This window comes from Watersipora subatra, chromosome 8 (genome assembly GCF_963576615.1).
Source record: "Watersipora subatra chromosome 8, tzWatSuba1.1, whole genome shotgun sequence".
In the NCBI taxonomy this organism is placed as follows: domain Eukaryota; kingdom Metazoa; phylum Bryozoa; class Gymnolaemata; order Cheilostomatida; family Watersiporidae; genus Watersipora; species Watersipora subatra.
In genome coordinates, this window is record NC_088715.1 from 54,707,539 (window position 1) to 54,726,690 (window position 19,152).

At 32.0% G+C, this 19,152-nt stretch overlaps 1 protein-coding gene across 1 annotated transcript in view; it reads left to right on the forward strand.

The window, feature by feature from the left end:
- The window catches only part of LOC137402746 (uncharacterized), a 30,030-nt gene continuing 10,878 nt past the window's right edge, over positions 1-19,152 (forward strand). The window contains exons 1-11 of the mRNA XM_068089250.1: positions 1-88; positions 1,202-1,296; positions 1,670-1,777; positions 2,768-2,981; positions 4,294-4,439; positions 6,473-6,630; positions 11,110-11,245; positions 12,202-12,328; positions 12,918-13,016; positions 13,861-13,928; positions 15,762-15,869. Of these exons, the coding sequence (XP_067945351.1) occupies positions 1-88; positions 1,202-1,296; positions 1,670-1,777; positions 2,768-2,981; positions 4,294-4,439; positions 6,473-6,630; positions 11,110-11,245; positions 12,202-12,328; positions 12,918-13,016; positions 13,861-13,928; positions 15,762-15,869 (1,347 nt within the window). The remainder of the gene's footprint in view (positions 89-1,201; positions 1,297-1,669; positions 1,778-2,767; positions 2,982-4,293; positions 4,440-6,472; positions 6,631-11,109; positions 11,246-12,201; positions 12,329-12,917; positions 13,017-13,860; positions 13,929-15,761; positions 15,870-19,152) is intronic.

Sequence of the window (19,152 nt, forward strand, 5' to 3'; positions counted from 1 at the left end):
ATGCCAAATGGAGGATTCAGCTATCTTCCTGACAGCTTGATATCCCATCAAGTAGCTGAGTTGGTGAAAGAAAAAGGAGCAGGGAATGGTGAGAACCAAAAACAGCAAACTTTATAGAGTTGCCATGAAAACTAAAATTTAAATAAGCTAACCGGAGATCGTTGCTCAAAGTCTGCCTTAAAAAACAGCTTGATTAAGCATGTGCAGGATTTGTTTTACTTTTTGGTCGCACCTCTTTGTTCAAATGCGTAAGACTTCTTTGTCATGACATGCTGCAAAGTAATAAAAACAAACAGCAGAATGTTCGATACTTGTGTGCGCTTGCCTCAAGTTAGTTATTTATCTAATTCTTCATTTGAGGAAAAGCTAAAAATTTTGTAAACAGTTATCTCCCAGTCTATCGACTTGTTCAATGATATCTAAAAATTTGGTCTAGAAAGCTTCAAGTAGCTGAGCTTTTAAAAGAGTTGTGATTAATGAAAAAGAGAAGACATCTTTAGCATAAATTCGAAGCTGTTTTGTGGTTTTAGTTTTTATTATTACACTTGATGAGCTACTTTGCAAAAAGTCTATTCGAACACGGATTAGAATTAACCGAACTCGGATTAACAAATTTACATTGACCCAACTTTAAAAATCAATCTAATCGATGCACATATTACTCACGCATAAAATGTGATGCTACAATAGTAACAAGATTGTAGTGAGAAGTACATGTATTTTTGTGAAAAGAATAAATCTAGTCAAAAATGGGCCAAAAAACTAGGCTCTTCCATTTTGTCTTGCTACTAGCCTCAGCACATCCCCTGCATATCTACTTCAGTTATTAATTTAAATTTTATTCACAGTATGAGACATCATGGATTAGATTAAAAAGGATATATTTTGAAAATTGTGTAACACTAATTGGCAGTCCATAATGTTACAAATAATCCTGCATTTTGGTAAGTGTTGCCTTTAAAGATTTGATCAAATTTTGGCTATTGGCAGAGACTAGTTGAAATCATTTGCTAATGAGAGGAAGAGGTATTTTGAATTTAGCATTATCTACTTGACAAACCTTGTACTCTCAAACTGCACTCTGATAATTAGATGGTAACACAAATTAATTATATTTCCCAAAATTAAATTATACAATGTTTCAAATCTTATGGTAAATTTGCTCTTTTCAAGATTATAAACACCCAGTTTGAATTTCCAGTGCAAATGGACGATATTGACAAAGAAAAGTTGAGAAAAGTGCTGGTAGAAGAGTTGACACTGGCTCACAGATGGGATTTAAGAGCAGAAGCTATGGTAAGCAGAATACTTACTAAATATCTTTTTACTAATCTCATATTATAGAGATTTGTGCTGTATACCAACTCAGCCTATGGATGATTCTTGTTCTCTATAAAGTTGACAAAAATAATTGGTATGCTGTTTATAGGTCTTGACATAATTCTTCCCACAGTTTAAAAAATTCAAACATCTGTTGTTTTATTTTCAAAAATTAAACTACTATTATTGCAATTTTTAGTTGTTTTATATTTTAAAGTAAAATCATATTTTTTCTGATGATGTTTTACCTTGCGAAATAATGTATCATGTATTTTCTTGTTAATATAGATATATCGCTTGTTTATTTTTTAACTAATCGAGTGATTAGTATTCTTGTTTGTGTTATCAGTGTTGTAGGACCAGCCTTGAGATGTTTACAGTCCACTTCGATCTCGGTGCCATCCGTGGAAAGATAAATAAATACGGCAAAGAAACAAAAGAACGATGCCACCAAAAGGTAACTAGCAAAATCACTTTTTCATATTTTAATTATTTTAACAACAATTTAATACATGCACAAAATGGCAGTGCATATAACAGAGGTGGGTATGACTTTGTAATCGCCAATAAGGGCTTTATTTAACCTAAAATATATTGTCCACCAGCTTTAAATCAATAACGTTGTTTTACAGTATAACCGAATCTTGTGTTTAAAATTTTATCCTTTAATAATAAAAGACAGTTAAAATGGTTTATAAAAATTTGTTTACTAAAGCATCAACTCTGAGCTTCTGTTCCATAAGTTTATAAGCGCATGTTTACTAAAGCACCAACTCTGAGCCTCTGTTCCATAAGTTTATAAGCGCATATTTTCTAAAGTACCAACTCTGAGCCTCTGTTCCATAAGTTTATAAGCGCATATTTACTAAAGCACCAACTCTGAGCCTCTGTTCCATAAGTTTATAAACGCATATTTACTAAAGCATTAACTCTGAGTCTCTGTTCCATTAGTTTATAAACGCATATTTACTAAAGCACCAACTCTGAGCCTCTGTTTCATAAGTTTATAAACGCATATTTACTAAAGCACCAACTCTGAGCCTCGGTTTCATAAGCTGCTAAAACTCGTACCGTATGATGAGTAACCCAAACCAAAAACGTATTATTATACATTTTGTGTACATTCCCATACATAATCAAATATCTTTTATTGAGATGACTATTATTGCAATAAAATAAAAATTAAATATGATAATTTTTCGGCTGAACGTATTTTTGCAGTGAGTCAAGGATATGTCCCATTTAACAAAATAGATAATTGCTAAACATAAACATAGAAGGACAACAAGTTTTCAAGCAGATGGTAAACTATCTTATGTAAGTTATCACCTGGTTTTAATTTTTATCCCTAATTAACTTCAATGTTATAAATGCAAAGAGTATTAATTATATAAAATAGGATAGAAACAAAAATGATCCTCATATTTTGTGTAATTTGTTGTTTAAGCTCTCAGGCATTACTCAGCGACAGAATGAGGAGACAGCAGAGCTGGAAGAAGGAATCAGCAAGGTCAAGTTCTTGAAAAAGCTGAAAAGTGCTGTGGCGCAGGCGATTCAAAACTTAAAAAGTGGTAAATGCTCAGCTAAAAACTTTAGAAATGCCAAAAAGCTTGCAGAAGATCTGGAGAAGAGTAAAAACAGCGTACAAGACATGAGAGCTTGTAAGTTACACAATTTGTAAAAAGGAATGTTAATTTTTACACTGTGGCCATTTTTTTTGTAAATTTAAATGTAGTTTGAAAGCCAACGATGACTTTTAAAAATTCAGAAAATTCTTCTTGTGTAAATTACCAACTATAAAACTGAGAGCAAATTCGTAAATGCTTGGAGAAGCATGAGTGTTCATGAAAGGAAATTGGTATACATGCATGACTTGTTGTCTATAAATTAATTTTTGGTACCCATTAATGAGAATAAAATAGGCCTTTTCAAAATCCACAAATTTTTTTCCTGTATAAACTATGTATTTAAAAATTACTAAAAAATAACTAAAAAGTTGCTACAAAACTAAAACATAACTAAAAAATAGATGGAAAGACGCAATCTCTCATTTTAAGGAGTTTGTGTGCCTAGTTTTTTGCCACCATTTTACATTCAGACCCCTAATATTTTCAAATATATATAAACTAATGGAATTTTTACTGTTGCGCGAGTAATAAGAGAACTGCCCAATAAATTTGAGTAACTTACCTAATAAACTAGTAATTTAAGCTAGTCTAAATTTTTGCTGTAATAAAAGCCATGCACGAAGCCAGCTTAATAATTGTTACGCGTAATAATCAATTATGCTAGTAATAACAAATAGGATTTTCCCAAGCGCTTTAATCAAAAGTATTTTACCCAATGTAATAAATATAGGCACAATTATTCACCATGGCTAGTTGGACACATAATCTAGTAGTTAAGCGTGCCTGTCTGCGGGCCTGAAAATTCCAAGTTCAAATACAGGGCAAAGCAGATTGTTCATTCCTAAAACTTTATTACTATAATTGGACAGACAAAAGACAGACAAACACTGAGATGCGTATATTTACACATACACATCTAGTTCTCATTATATAAAAACTATGTTTTTGCTAATGAAGTTTACATTTAAAAAATATTTGCTATTTTTCATATTTAAACTGACTTGACAGCAAATTTTTAATTGAAAAAGTAAAGTTGCAATAATAGTGAACAAAATTTGTTTGCAAATAAGCCAATGTTTTGGTTAGTTTAAAGTTTACCATCTGACATGAAGAACAAATTAGCTATGCAAATATAAAGATAGCAGCCTTAAAAAGAGTTACTACAAGTAAGTTATCTATTCTATAATTTAAATAAAAAATAATGATAGATTAAGTGTTTTGTAATACGCTTTTTTATTGTTTGTTAAAATGCAAACAGTAACATCTACAACTGAACAATTTCTACACAACTGCCACACGGAATGCTGTATCAGCTATATGATATGTTCTTAGTATACATGTATAGATACAGATGAGTCCTCAGAGCTTGAAGTTGGAGACTCCGTGAGATTCAAATACGACCTTGGTGAAAACTTTGATGATTTCATTTCAAGTGACGTAACTCATCTGAGTGTTGGAATCCTGTTGGAGAAGCCAGAGAATGATGAAGCGGTTCGTTGCTGCAAAGTTGATTTTATAATCGGAAATAAGTTTTGCTTTGACACACATGTCCAGTCTCAGCTATTTAAAATCAGAAAGCTACATATTTTCAGCGGCTTTCTTACTCCTATTGCACAGTTCATTTGCTTGTTGCATGGCAACCACTAGCAGTAGCTAAATATTGTTTGTTGCTGTAAAGGAATTTGCCAGCCTTTACTTAGGCATGATCTAGAATTTTGGATAAAGAAGAGAGATTAAGTACGGATTTTTCGTTGCTTTTATTTATGAAGGGAAATCCATTAGTTGAGGAGCTTACAACAACTGCTCTTATCTTTTATCGAGTGCGTTTCCTTTTATATACATTCCTTTACCCAATCCAGATAATGGAACTGAGTAAGGAAAAACCAACTAACAATAAAAATAAATGGAATCGCTAATTTGTTGGCATGGTTATAATAGACAAACATTACAATAATGATACAACAGAAACGGACGCAAAACATAATAGCGATATAGTATAAACGAACAATTTATTAACAATACGATAAAAAGAGCCAACACAACATGCAAGATATATATACGAGTATTTTTAGGATTAAGAAAGTCAGGGCCCAGCGTCTACCACACCATATTCATCTTAAAATTTTCTACAAAGTACAACCTGTTTGAAATCAATCCTATACCGCCAATATGAGAGGTTCCATATTTTTCCAAAATCGGTAATCAAAAACAAAGGCTAAATTGCAAGAGCCAAGTATCCAGTTGATTTTTATTGCTATGAAATGGGCAACAGAATCAATCTGCATTTTGTTATGCAAAATCTCTAGGAGTTTCTGATTTTATCTTAACTAAGCAAAAATGTTTTAGCAACGTCTCTGATCAACCAATATAACTGGCTAGTTTCCTTTTTACCCAACTAGCGGCTGTGCAGGTATTTTTGATTTCGTAATTTTCTCAGTTAGTATCAGATATGGAAACATATTTTTTTGTTTTGCGCAGAAAAAATTGTTTTACAACATAGACTGAGTTTTTTAACTGCAATACAGGTTGTTTTGTCTCGCTATATATTTTTCTGTTCCCGCTTTTTACTGAGGTAAGATCTTGTTTTTGGCAAAGTACATGTAGCTACATGTAGGCGTGCAGGCGTTTATAGCGCTGACTACAATCAAAAAATTTATATTTGAGAGCCAGAGGCTAGAATTAACAGTGAAATAAATAGTGATAGTGATTTTGAGTTAGATGACCCTCATTTTTTATCTGGTTTAGATAATTTACATGGCAATGAAAGTCATTCTTCTTATCAATACGATGCAAATTTTGCAACTACTTGCAATAGTAATGCTAATAACAACAAAGCTGCTAGTACTAGTATATCTTTTGATAATAGCATGCTCTTGGCAGGTACTTTAATCTAATTGTACCTTCTACAAGTAATTTTAACCCTAATGGGCCTTCCATGAGCTGTTTCACCATTTCTGATTTACCTTTTGCTATCTCTTCTGCCACAACTAGCAGCATTAGTAATAAAACTTAATATTTAAAATTTGATTATTGATTAGATTTAAATGTAGACTTAAAATTTAATAAAATCAAGGCCAATAATGACTTAAATATTTTTGTAGAGTGTGGGATACTTGCGTATTCTGGTATCAAAATTTTTTCAAAATCCCAAAACTAGAAGGATAATAATCATACCAAATATGATCTCATTCATAATCAATGCTGCGGATTCTTGTGATAATTATTTTTTTATACTCAAATTTTATCATTTTGCTGCAGAGTATTTAAATAAATTCAGGTAGAATCTTCTACAATTGCACTAACATTTTGTCTATATAATTTTGTCATGAAAAAGAATTCTTTGTCAAATTTTTATGTTATTCTATTATTTAAAATACTGAATTTTGAAATCCCAAGTGTCCCTCTGTTTTTAAAAATGTTTACCTATCTGCTTGTTTTTATATGTTGGTCTTTGTAAGATATTATAACAAAATTGTCTTTTGTGACTTTTTACACAAAACCAAAAAGATCAATATATGTTTTAGGTTAGGGTAGTATTTCCAGAAGATTTGATGTGGAAGGGAAGCATGAGCGTGCTTGAGAAATCTCTAAAGAAGTCAAAACTGCCGTACATTGGAGATGATGTTAAGATACTTGCTGAGCAGCCACACTTTGGCTGGCAAGGTGTCCGCAAAAAGAATTGGTAATTTATAATGTATTGTTAAACATTATATCATAAATCATTCATGCATACAATACAAACGCTTCCATTATCAGAATTATCAACAATGTATTGTGTTATATAGTATAACTTATATAACACAATAGACAACATATAAAAATGTATTACACTTTCAATTCATTATTTGAATTAACGATTTTACCCGTTTTCATCAGATTTGATTTAAGATGTAACCAGTGGCAGCCATGTAACAGATATATATATATATATATATATATATATATATATATATATACATATATATATATATAAATCTTACTGTTTGTCAGTCGTCTGTCCAATTATAGCGATAAAGTTTTGGCAACAAAAAATCACATTCGCACCTAATTTCAGCTCGCGACATTTAAATTGCAAATCTACTAAAAAGTGCTCACTAGGCTAAGGCAATCTTACCACAATCATAGTTCTTATCATATATTGTATATCCCTTTTGAAATTGCACTTGCTAACTTATTAATTAATACAGCGTGCTTTCGAGCTACGATGTTCCTGTTACACAACTTCTTTTTGCTTACGAATTAGATTACGATGTTTTTTCATCTCATGTCAAGAAAAAAGGTTTTTTACTTTTCACACGTAAAATATTGACATAAAATTTTATCAAAATTAAGATTTAGCAGCCAGTGCGCAGATTATTTCGTAAAGAAAATTTGCCAAAGTCCCTCCCACAAGATTATATGCTCAATTTCAGTTTGGCGTTATTTGTTATAAGTTACAGTACAAACGAAACCAAAAGAGATAAGTGATGAAACTGTAGCCCATCAAAAAGGTGAAGTTTAGTTTATTAAAATACATACTAAAACTTAACTTTAAGTATGTGTTCAGTAAGCTAAATTCAACATTTATATTATACATTTGTCTCGAAGGTAAGAACTGCTTATTCCCTACGTTACGTACTGCATGTATTACATTGTAATGTTAAATTTTGTTGCAGATAATAGTGCGCTAAAGTTACTGTAGGTAACTATAGTTACTAAGGTTAACATATAATTTGTTACTAATTATTAATATGTACAGTGTGTAAATATAATTTTCTTGAGTTTTACCAGAAGGTGTTTGCATTAGATAATTACTATAAATTTGTATACTACTGTATATGAAATTTTAGCCTGAAACTAATACACTGAACACACTGAAACACTAAAACAAATTAAAATCGTATAATTTTCTACCAAATCATTTTTCATTGAAATCATAGCAAAGCATACTCTATCTAGCCATTATTTGTTAAATACTTCACATTCAAACACCTTTAAAGTTGTTTTACTTTTTCTCATAATTTAACTCAACTGCACAAAACAATTTTTTTCACGATATGATATTTACTTGAAAAAGTTTGAAAACCTTTACAGTGGTTTTACTGGTTCTCCTAATTTATTTAAGCTGTACAAAACACTTTTTCCATGATACAAAGTTCAAAAGTTAGAATTATAACTGTTATTATTTTTACACAAAAAGAAATTTTTTGTGCTAAAACTTTTTTATACCCAGGCAACATCAGGCACTTATCTAGTATATATAAATTTGTGCTATGCGTGCATGGTTATAGCGATAACGTTTTGAGAATGACAAATCTTTTGCGCACTGGATTTGTACTCCAGCCTGGAGCCTCCAGTTCTGCAGACAGACTTATATCCATTACATTAAAATGCTGTCTAATTGGTTATTCTATAAAATAATTTATACACATACATATTACACCTACCATTATTTCATAACTTTACACTTATTATATCAGCTCGAAGTATGCGTGAAGCCACACAGAAAAAAATATGCACCTGTATGTAAAGAAAAATGTTTAAACTATGACAAACTATTGTTATTGGTAGAGAGCTGTAGTAGACACTGCAACCGTTACAGTAAAAATTACACAAAAATAAACATACATGTAGTACACAGAAATAAACACAATACAAAGAATTAAACAAATGTTTCATCTAAGGTTAGAATGATAAATGTTGTATATGCTGATTAAAAATTAATTGTTTGTGCAAAACCTTTTTAGTACTCGTGCAGTGACAGGCATTCAGGTAGTTTCATTATATAAAATATTCACACAAAGCATCTTTTAATTTTTATCAAAAATATGTATTAAATTATATCATATTACATCGCATCATATGACAACCTATTATATTACATTGCAGTACATTATATGTTATACTATAATATATTACATGCTTATGTTACTATATATATATAGTAACATGATAATAATAACACAATAAGTAACACAATAATAATGCTAATAATATATATATTATTACCATTATTATTGTTATTATTGGTCATTATCCATCTGTCTGCCCTTTCATCTGTTTGCTTTTTATCACAAAGAAATCTTTGTTCCATAATTGAGAAACTATTCTAAGGCTTTGAAAGGGGGCCACTTAACACGTTTGTTTAAGATGTTGACACCATATGCTGAACGTTGTGAGTTTGACCCTTGCATTGGCCAACATTGTAGTCTTCCTATCAATATTATTATTGGCTATTTTCCGTTCATCTGTTTGCTTTTGCTGCCACTGCACAATGAAATTTTTATTCTCTTGTTGAAATAATTGATAGATTTGAAAGGTAGCTGAGTAACTCAGGCGGTTTGATTGCCACTCTAATAAGTTGAATGTAATGGCTTTGAGTCTCATTTTGGTCCACATTCTAATCATATTATTAGTAGAATGCACAAAATTTATCATTTGCAAAAAAGTTGACACATTTACCGCAATGGCTGTAGTAATCGAAAAATAAAAGATTTTAACACTCATTCTGTTCTGTATTATTTTTGACGGTTCAACTTTTATTAACAACAAAACTGGGTATTTTTTTAGATAATTCCCAAATGAAGTTAACTTTAGGTGGAGGCATTACAATAGAAATTACAATCTTTTTAATAAGGACCCTCAAATTATATATAAAATATATATATAAATACATATAAAATAAAAAAGTTATTTCTCCCTCGTTAATTTTAAAAGATAATGTACAGAGAGGAAGGTAGCTATCATTTTGATTGACCAATTGTAATAAAGAAAAGTACATTTGTTAAATCTTTTTTGTTTTACTTTTGATTATATGCAGGTTGAAGGAAGTTTTTTGAACTTCCAAAATTATAAGCAATTGTAACTCTTTAGCGACCGTAGGCCGATGTATTGGCTTATCAATAGGGTTTCACTTTTCTTTTTATTACGAAACCCTCACATTAGCTAGACTAATTAAAATTTGTCTCCAATGAAATGAACTTGTTGCCAAGCATGTGCAATCAATAGAAAAAAGATTTAGCTCAACAATTCTATTTCTGATCATTTTTTCAAAACGGCCAAAACTAGATCGTTATCGTCATGGCAAAGAGAAACACACCGTGTTAGTTCAGCGCAATTAAAGTGTCCGAAAAATTGCGAGATTGAAATTGACTTAATGGTTTTAAACCTATCTTGTAGATAATTTTTTCTGAATAAAATGTGTCTTACAATAAAACTACATATGTTTTTATTCTCGAGATATTGCTGAAAAACTAGCGATACATCGGTTTTTTGAAAATCCGTTTGAATTAATTTGGGCAGAATAATCGTTCGGTCAGAATTTAAAGCGGTAGCGAAAGAGTTAATTAACAGCTCCCATAAAAATAGCACAAAATGTCGATATGCAAATAACATATCATCATTTTTTATTTCATCAGAATTGGTACAACAATCGTTAAATTTTAATTTTGAGAGAAATATTTGTTGAAATCTTATGGCAGAAAAATTTTTTGCGTAAGTATGGCGAACACGAAAAAGCATCGTTTCAAAGAGTTAGGCGTAAAATATGTTGTAACAATGGCATCATAACCCATGAGTGCAAAATATCCATTAATACGTCATTTAGCGCATACAATCGAGCAAAGGGTATACGGTATATAGTAGGAGTTATAGAATTCTAAAAGCTGTATAGCTCAGTGGTTAGATGCTCGTTTAAAATCTGGCTATTGCAATCTTTGTGAGTGCAAATCCAGTGCGAAGAGAGCTTTTCATACCAAGATTTTAATAGCTATGGGCAAACAGACCGAATCACAGATGACACACAAACGTTGAGATTTATATATATATATAAGTTATATGCAGGTTGTAGGAAGTTTTGGAACTTCTAGAAATATAAGCTGTTTTAACGTAACAGCTTTCATAAAAAGACAGCGCAATATTTTTCCTTTTTATACATGGTAGCTAAAAAACTATTTTTTTTATTACTTTTGTACAATTGTAAACTTTACAGCAAATATAGTTTGAATAGCATAAAATTAGATGCATGGTTTCACTTAATTTAGCTTTATTTTTTTTTTGTCCATTTTAATAATATATTTGCTAAACTTAAATCACGTCGCAATTCTGACAAAAATGCTTATTTTGCAATCAACCCTTCATGTTTAGGTGTCATATAGTAAGTTTCTAAAAATTACTTTTTTAGTCCAGGCACTTTGACAAAGTTTGATCTCTCTGATGCAGCCTCTGGAAACAGCCCCATAGTCTACGTAAAATTCCCCGAGGCTAACCAGTGGAAAGGGTTATACAAAGATCTACTGGAGCAAACTGCACCTCAGGAGGTACCATAACATTATTTTTATCAGAATAGTAAGATGAATTCCGCTTTTAATAACAATTAGATATATTTATCATATTCCTTAATGATCTGCTTTTATATCGGCTCCGCTTTGCAAAAATCAATTGACTCTACAAAAAATATAAATAACAAAAATGTGTAGGAATAACACAAGTTTTCATGAATAAGGAAAATTAGAATAATGAATAGAATAATGAAAATAATTACATTTACAAATACTTTAACATAACAAAACAACATTTTGTTTGTTTACCTTTTATTATATTGTTAGTATAAAGGAAAATAACATGCAGTATTATCTTGTGGTGGTTATTTTGTACATAAATATGAATCAATATTATTTGTATTATTTTTTTCTAATAAGAAAAACACAACTTTATCAATTTTTTAAAATTATGTAAGATTTGGCTATACAATGTTTCTTATCTTTTAATATTTTGATTATAGACAAAAGTATTTTATTTTTTACTTGCTTTTTTAAATTTCATCTAATGTCAAAGTTATAGCAATTTCATAAAGTTTTTTAGTAAAAATCTATTTTTAGAAAAACACAAAAAATAATTATTTTTAATTGCAGGCATGTCTGTTGGCACCATAGCCTATATCTCTAAACAAACTTCAAACTCTAAACAAAGGAAATATATAAAAGTGTCATGTGTTAGACTACTTACATATAGCTATTATAGAATATTAGCATTAATCTATTACAAATTTCATCACAACAGTTATTAAATGATTAGAATAAATATGCGTAAATGTATGATAACATAGCATGTGAATAAATAGACAAATTTCTATTAACGAATATAATTATAAATAATATACATACAGTGTATATTAGTAAAATATAAAAAGGTAATGAAAGACTGGTCTATATATAGGTTATTGTGATCATACATATTACATATAACTCTTATTACCATCTTAATTTTACTTTAGAGGCTGACTGAGGGGGACTGGCTGTTTACAACTATGCTTCTTGGTTTGTTTGGACATCCTGAACTTATGCCACCAATAGCAGAGGTTTTTGAGCATCCAGCATTAACATGGACAGATGAAGTTCCAGGTATCTTCATATTTTCTTTTACACTTGTTTATGTTTTGCGGGTCTGTATTTCTGTGCAACTTCGGTTAATAATTTTATCAATTCAAAAATTGCATTTATAATAATATTTTTGTTACAAAGCGGTATACAGAAACATATGCATCAAATGTTAAACAAAAGCTTCTTTAACAAAAATATAATTAAATTTTTTATGAGATTTTTGAGCTCTTGAGTTCTAAACAGAGAATAAAGTTATCTTACCATGCCATGTTTGGCATAAAGTAAAATTACTCAGCTAGTTTGATAAGAAACGGTTGACTTGCAAACAGAAAAAATCTCTGTAAAGCGTTTATCTTATTGCTAAAGTCTTGTAAGAAAGGAGTTGTCATTTCAAACCAAAACGTAAGTTATCTGTTATCAGTGAAGCAAATTTGATTTGTAATACAGAGGTTCATGCTTTATGGTTTCTAATTGTTGATTTTAATAGATTATACTAAAAGATGATTGAAGATCTGCTATTATACATAAAACACAACCATAGACAGTCTTACGCATCTGGACTGATTGTGGAATAGAGTGATTGTTAGAAGTTACTCGCTGACTTTTGCAGAACCAGCGAGTCAGCAAAAAGCTCAGAAGAAGCGAGCTGTAAATAGAGCTATAGCTTTATCAACTGTTCAAAGCAAGCCTTCCGAAATCGCCAAAAAAGGTAAATTGCAAAAGAGCCTTGTTTATTTTATTAGCTCTACTATTTTAGTAACAGGTAACCAAAGTTCACAAATTTTGCGAGAATTCTCAGTGCGGCCAACATCGTAGTTAATAGTAAATTCCTTATTACGCAGCTTGTAGGCAATTAACATGCTAGTGTACAACTATAAGGCAAACACAAGTTATTCTCATTATTTATATGTAGCTGGTCATTTTCATCGCTAGATATAAATAGGAAGTACTAACACAACTGGTACTATGGCAACGCATCCTTATCTCACATTTTGTTTTTGTCAGAATAATTTCCAGACCATTGTTAAAGATATGCGGAGACTGGTCACAGAAATAAATTCTCCTACAAAGTAGCAAAAATGAGTATGAATATGTTGTTAGCTCACTAGTATTGACTGCACTGATAAACTGATGACAGCTACAGAACACTCTTTATTAATAGAATTCAGATTAGATCTATTTAAATAAAGTTTGGTTGGCTTTTGCTATTTTGTTAAATTAGCTTATATGTTACAACAAAAGTGCAAGTCAAACCTCTTCCTTCAGCTGCGTTAAAGTATATAGGCGAAATGATTTTTTTTTATTTTTGTTAAAAATTGTATTATCGAGCATTGCAAAGGAAGCGGTAAAATATGGACTTACTTGTTCAGTTGCGTAAATAAATACCAAGGGATTAATAACTACAAATGGTTTTGACATAAAAATGTAAAACTAGTCACTACTTTGTTGAGTTCCTATAGATCATGTGTCCCATTTTTTAAATAACAAATTAACATCGTTTACAAAAATTATGGTGCTCTGTTTACTTGGTGCTAAAAATCTGCTGATTTTAGAAATGAGGAGCCACCTGCAAAGACTCAATGACAGCTGTTCCAAGTTGAATGAAGAACCAGACCTTTTGGTAAAGTTACTTTAGTTTTTTTTATTTGGGAGTGTGATCACGTAGTTAGCGTCAGGCAGAAATAAAATATTAATTCAAATTAATTTCTAACAAAAATTAAGAGCAGAACATTTTTAACTATGCTAGATATCAAATATTATTCAATGCATTAATATAAATCCTATAATCCATCATGTTTGATATTGTCTACTTACTATATTTTGGCCAGTCATATAAGTTAGCACAAATATTTTGTTGCATTTGGGCGTTGAAAAAATGAACTACAGTGAAACTCCTGTTCTGAAACTCCAAGATGGCTGTCATCCAGACACCGATATTGGATAATCCTATATTGCTAATTGGTTTATTTTTTATGACAACTATTCACCCATTTTTATCCAAGACAAAATTGTATAAGCAAACATTGTTTACATTTAAAGGTGAACTATAGAAGATACCCCCAATTAACCAAATTAGATAACATTAGAAAAATGGTCTCAGCTGTCCTGATATATGTGTCGCGGTCACAGAAACCATGGTTAAGTCACAAATCACGAAGTTGAGTTATCCGACTTTGAAGTAGTACCAACTGAATTTACAATATTGGTAACGATTTCTGTAACACATGCATCTGGACCAATCAAAGAGTGATCTTTCTGAATCTTAAGTCAGTTTAGCCAATAGAAGTCTTCAACCCTCGGCAAAAACCCTCTTAAACCGTTGCTAAGCTAAACAGGAAGTACTGAAAAATGGCGTCCGATAAATATAATCGTTTCTTTTTTGCCGATTTTAAAGATAACTCTGACATTTTGCACACTTATAATGAGTACTTTGGTGTTCCAACTGATGTAAAAAAACAGTAAAAGTAAAGGGAATTACGATGATAATTTCCTAACAATTCTTAAAAGATTATTACATTATTTAATCATAAGAATAATTATTCGATTTTATAGGATTATTATCAGATTTAATTATAAGAATAATTATTCGAATTTTCAAGATCGAAGTATATAGTGACCGATAGTGCGCAATATGTTACTGTTGTTACTTTTTTAAAGATTTTGATGATGATTTGGCTGTACCTGATATTGCGGTACTGCCAAGCCCTTTTAAATATCTACAAAGTTAGGTAATACATTTACTTATAAATATACAGCTATTTCTGTGACAACCAGCTAAAATCCGTTTAGATTTTTGAATTCAGCATAATTTTTGGATAGAAAGACAGAAATATAGACGAATATCACACCCTCTTGATATTGGTTGCTATGACGTTTTGAAATGTAAACAAAATTGGGCATTGGTTTTCGTTTCTCAAACTTTAACACCAGTTTTCTCGGAACTATTTTTTCGCACTAATGGTAAACGCGCATTCAGTGTATTGACCATGAAATCTGCTGTAATTAAGCTAGAATCAAAACTTTTTTGCAAAATAACTGTGAGAATTTTCTCCTTCTGCTAATGTAAATAACTCCAAATGTTACAATCCCGACTTAACCATGGTTTTTGTGATCATGACCCAAATATTCTGCAAAGTTTTCAACTTTGGATATTGTTTATGATTTAATAAAATAATGTGATTCATAGAAAGCTTCAAGGCTTAAATGCTTTTTTCTTTCAAAGCAAAAGATTGTTTTAAAGCAAATCTTTTAATTGTTATTTATTGAAACTGCAATTATATAACAATGCTGTGAAGAATCATTCTTACACATAAAAATTTCCTCGAGAAAATTTTTAGACCTCCTAAATAATTGCAAGCACAAAAAAGCTTTTAGAATCGTTTACATTAAAAGAGGTTTTTATGTTAAAATAAAATTAGTTTTGCTTTTGATGTACTGTTCTGTGTGACTGCAGATCAGCAAAGCCAAGAATACTAAGGATAGCTTACCAAGCAAAGCAGACAAGCTGAAAAGGAAAATTGAGGATGTGATAGAAGTCACTAAGGAAAGGTGTACAAAGAAAGTAAGCAATTTCGTTCCCTTTTTTCTAAAACTAATAACTAAAATTGAGGAAAATATTAAAGTAGCGTGAGAGAGAAAAGGAAGAAGTTTAAAGACTGGTATAATATATGGCCGTAACTTTATCCATTGGATGAGTACAAGAAGAAAAAATTGATAAATTCCCAACTATGCTTTTGAGAGTGATTTAGATATTAGCCATTTTAAACTACTATTCATAGAATTAATTCTGGCTAAAAAGGTATATAGGAATGGTCATTTTTGTAGAAAGTTTGAATCTCATTTAGTCAGATAAACGTGTGTTAAAAATTTCTTCCCAAACTTTAAACTCAGTCAGCTTTCAGTTGCTGACCCTGTGAGACTAACGAACCCCTAAATATATGGGTATGGTCTCGGAGTTAGCATCTCTCGAGGTTGTTGCTCTCTCAAATAAGGAATACCAAAGTTCCCAAGTAAATAACAAACACAAAGAGAAACTTTGTTTTTTTAATTTATAGGAGAGATATAGACAGACAAAGGTGGCTGTAAACAAAAAGTACATGCAGGAGGTAAAATAACCTAAAGGAGACTGTTCCTTTGCTCATCTCTACAGATAAATCCTCAATTCTTTTCAACCGATACTAATTATATTCTGAAGAGACTTCCTATATTTACTGAAAGCTCATGTTGTGATAAGCATAGAGTTTGACGTTTACTGCTACCAAAACTGTAATTGGACTCAAATTAAAATTTCACAGCATGTAAACAACAGAAACTCAGAAAAACTAGTTACAGATCTCTTTTCAGTTTTTTGCTTGGTTTAGAAACTTTTAATGAGCCATCACTGCAAAGAAGGCATTGTAAACAATATAACAGTACTGTTATGACCTTATTGTCAGCTAACACTATCAGTAACTGTAATGAACAAACGAGAGGGAGATACCAGGGCTGTGGTAACCATAAAATGGAGATTCTTCAGTGTGACAGAAAAAATATTTTATTTAATGTACTATTTTTTCAGTATGAGCTGGAGCCTATATATATGTACCTGTATATGTATCTGTACAGATTTTTGATAGGAAAGTTCAAAACTAAGCAAATCACTGAAGGCAAAAACCAAACAAAAACAAAAGTTTACCTTAAATAAAGCGAAGATCACCAAGTAAATCAGAGAACTGGCATCTAAAAGTCTGAGTTAACCCAATGGCGTTATGCTATGACCCGGCGCAGTACGCAAAGACGTTGAGTATTTGCTACCGTATAATGAAATATATCAGCTAGCTTTGAAATCAATCTCTGTGGCCTAATTGTTACGGTGCTGGACTTGCGAACGAGAGGGTCTGAGATCAAATCTTCTTCGATGCAGATTCCTTATTCCAAGATTTTAATAGTTATAGCCGGTAATAAAAAAGCTTTGAACCGAAAATTGATTTGTATTTAACATATAACAATATTTGCCATTCTAACTTTCAAACTACATATCATGAGGGAAGTTTTTTGTGTAGTTGAAATAAATTAAGAGAGAAAGTATAAACAAATGTAAAAAATTTCAAACAACTGTAACTTTCAAACTTCATATCATGAGGAAAAGATTTTGTACAGGACAACTAAATTAAAAATAAATAAAGCAACTGTAAAGGTTTTCAAACCACTGTAAATTTAAAGTTTCATAATTGTCAGTGATTTACTGTATATCTTTTATTAACGTACCATGGAAGAAGGTTGTTCGAAAACCGAGTTGTTCGAGATCCGAAACAATTTTTTCCATTAGAATAAATTTATGTAAATGTTAATTCATTCCAAATTAAAAAAACAACTTCAGTAAAGTATTTTTTTAACATTTTACACCATAAACTGTACTTTATACTGCATACTATAAATAGAAATAGGTAAATGTAAGTCAGGTATAACTTTAATAAAAGGTTTTTCATTTATGATGATGGAAAATAAAACAAAAGCAAACATTTCATATGTTCGTCTCTTAAAGCATCAAAAAATTAAAGGTTAAGATACAATACTAAAAATTTCAGAAATTGATAATGAAACAGCAAAAAATCCAACAGATCATTTACATCAAAAATCATAGGAAAAATAAAATATAAACAGCAATGGCACATTTACTTCACATCTCTAAAAGAGAATCCTCCTCCAAAACAATTCAGAGTAACTCAACTGGAAGGCTTATCTCTTTGGCAAGGTTTTTTGGTAGAAGAGACGCCGTCCCAGATGGTTCCTCCCTTTTTGGTAGAAGAGACGCCGTCCCAGATGGTTCCTCCCTTTTTGGTAGAAGAGACGCCGTCCCAGATGGTTCCTCCCTTTTTGGTAGAAGAGACGCCGTCCCAGATGGTTCCTCCCTTTTTGGTAGAAGAGACGCCGTCCCAGATGGTTCCTCCCTTTTTGGTAGAAGAGACGCCGTCCCAGATGGTTCCTCCCTTTTTGGTAGAAGAGACGCCGTCCCAGATGGTTCCTCCCTTTTTGGTAGAAGAGACACCGTCCCAGATGGTTCCTCCCTTTTTGGTAGAAGAGACGCCGTCCCAGATGGTTCCTCCCTTTTTGGTAGAAGAGACACCGTCCCAGATGGTTCCTCCCTTTTTGGTAGAAGAGACACCGTCCCAGATGGTTCCTCCCTTTTTGGTAGAAGAGACGCCGTCCCAGATGGTTCCTCCCTTTTTGGTAGAAGAGACGCCGTCCCAGATGGTTCCTCCCTTTTTGGTAGAAGAGACGCCGTCCCAGATGGTTCCTCCCTTTTTGGTAGAAGAGACGCCGTCCCAGATGGTTCCTCCCTTTTTGGTAGAAGAGACGCCGTCCCAGATGGTTCCTCCCTTTTTGGTAGGAGAGACGCCGTCCCAGATGGTTCCTCCCTTTTTGGTAGGAGAGACGCCGTCCCAGATGGTTCCTCCCTTTTTGGTAGAAGAGACGCCGTCCCAGATGGTTCCTCCCTTTTTGGTAGAAGAGACGCCGTCCCAGATGGTTCCTCCCTTTTTGGTAGAAGAGACGCCGTCCCAGATGGTTCCTCCCTTTTTGGTAGAAGAGACGCCGTCCCAGATGGTTCCTCCCTTTTTGGTAGAAGAGACGCCGTCCCAGATGGTTCCTCCCTTTTTGGTAGAAGAGACGCCGTCCCAGATGGTTCCTCCCTTTTTGGTAGAAGAGACGCCGTCCCAGATGGTTCCTCCCTTTTTGGTAGAAGAGACGCCGTCCCAGATGGTTCCTCCCTTTTTGGTAGAAGAGACGTCGTCCCAGATGTTTCCTCCCTTTTTGTAAAAAATTTATGAAGCATGAAATGCTTCTCCGTTTGTTAACGAATGTTT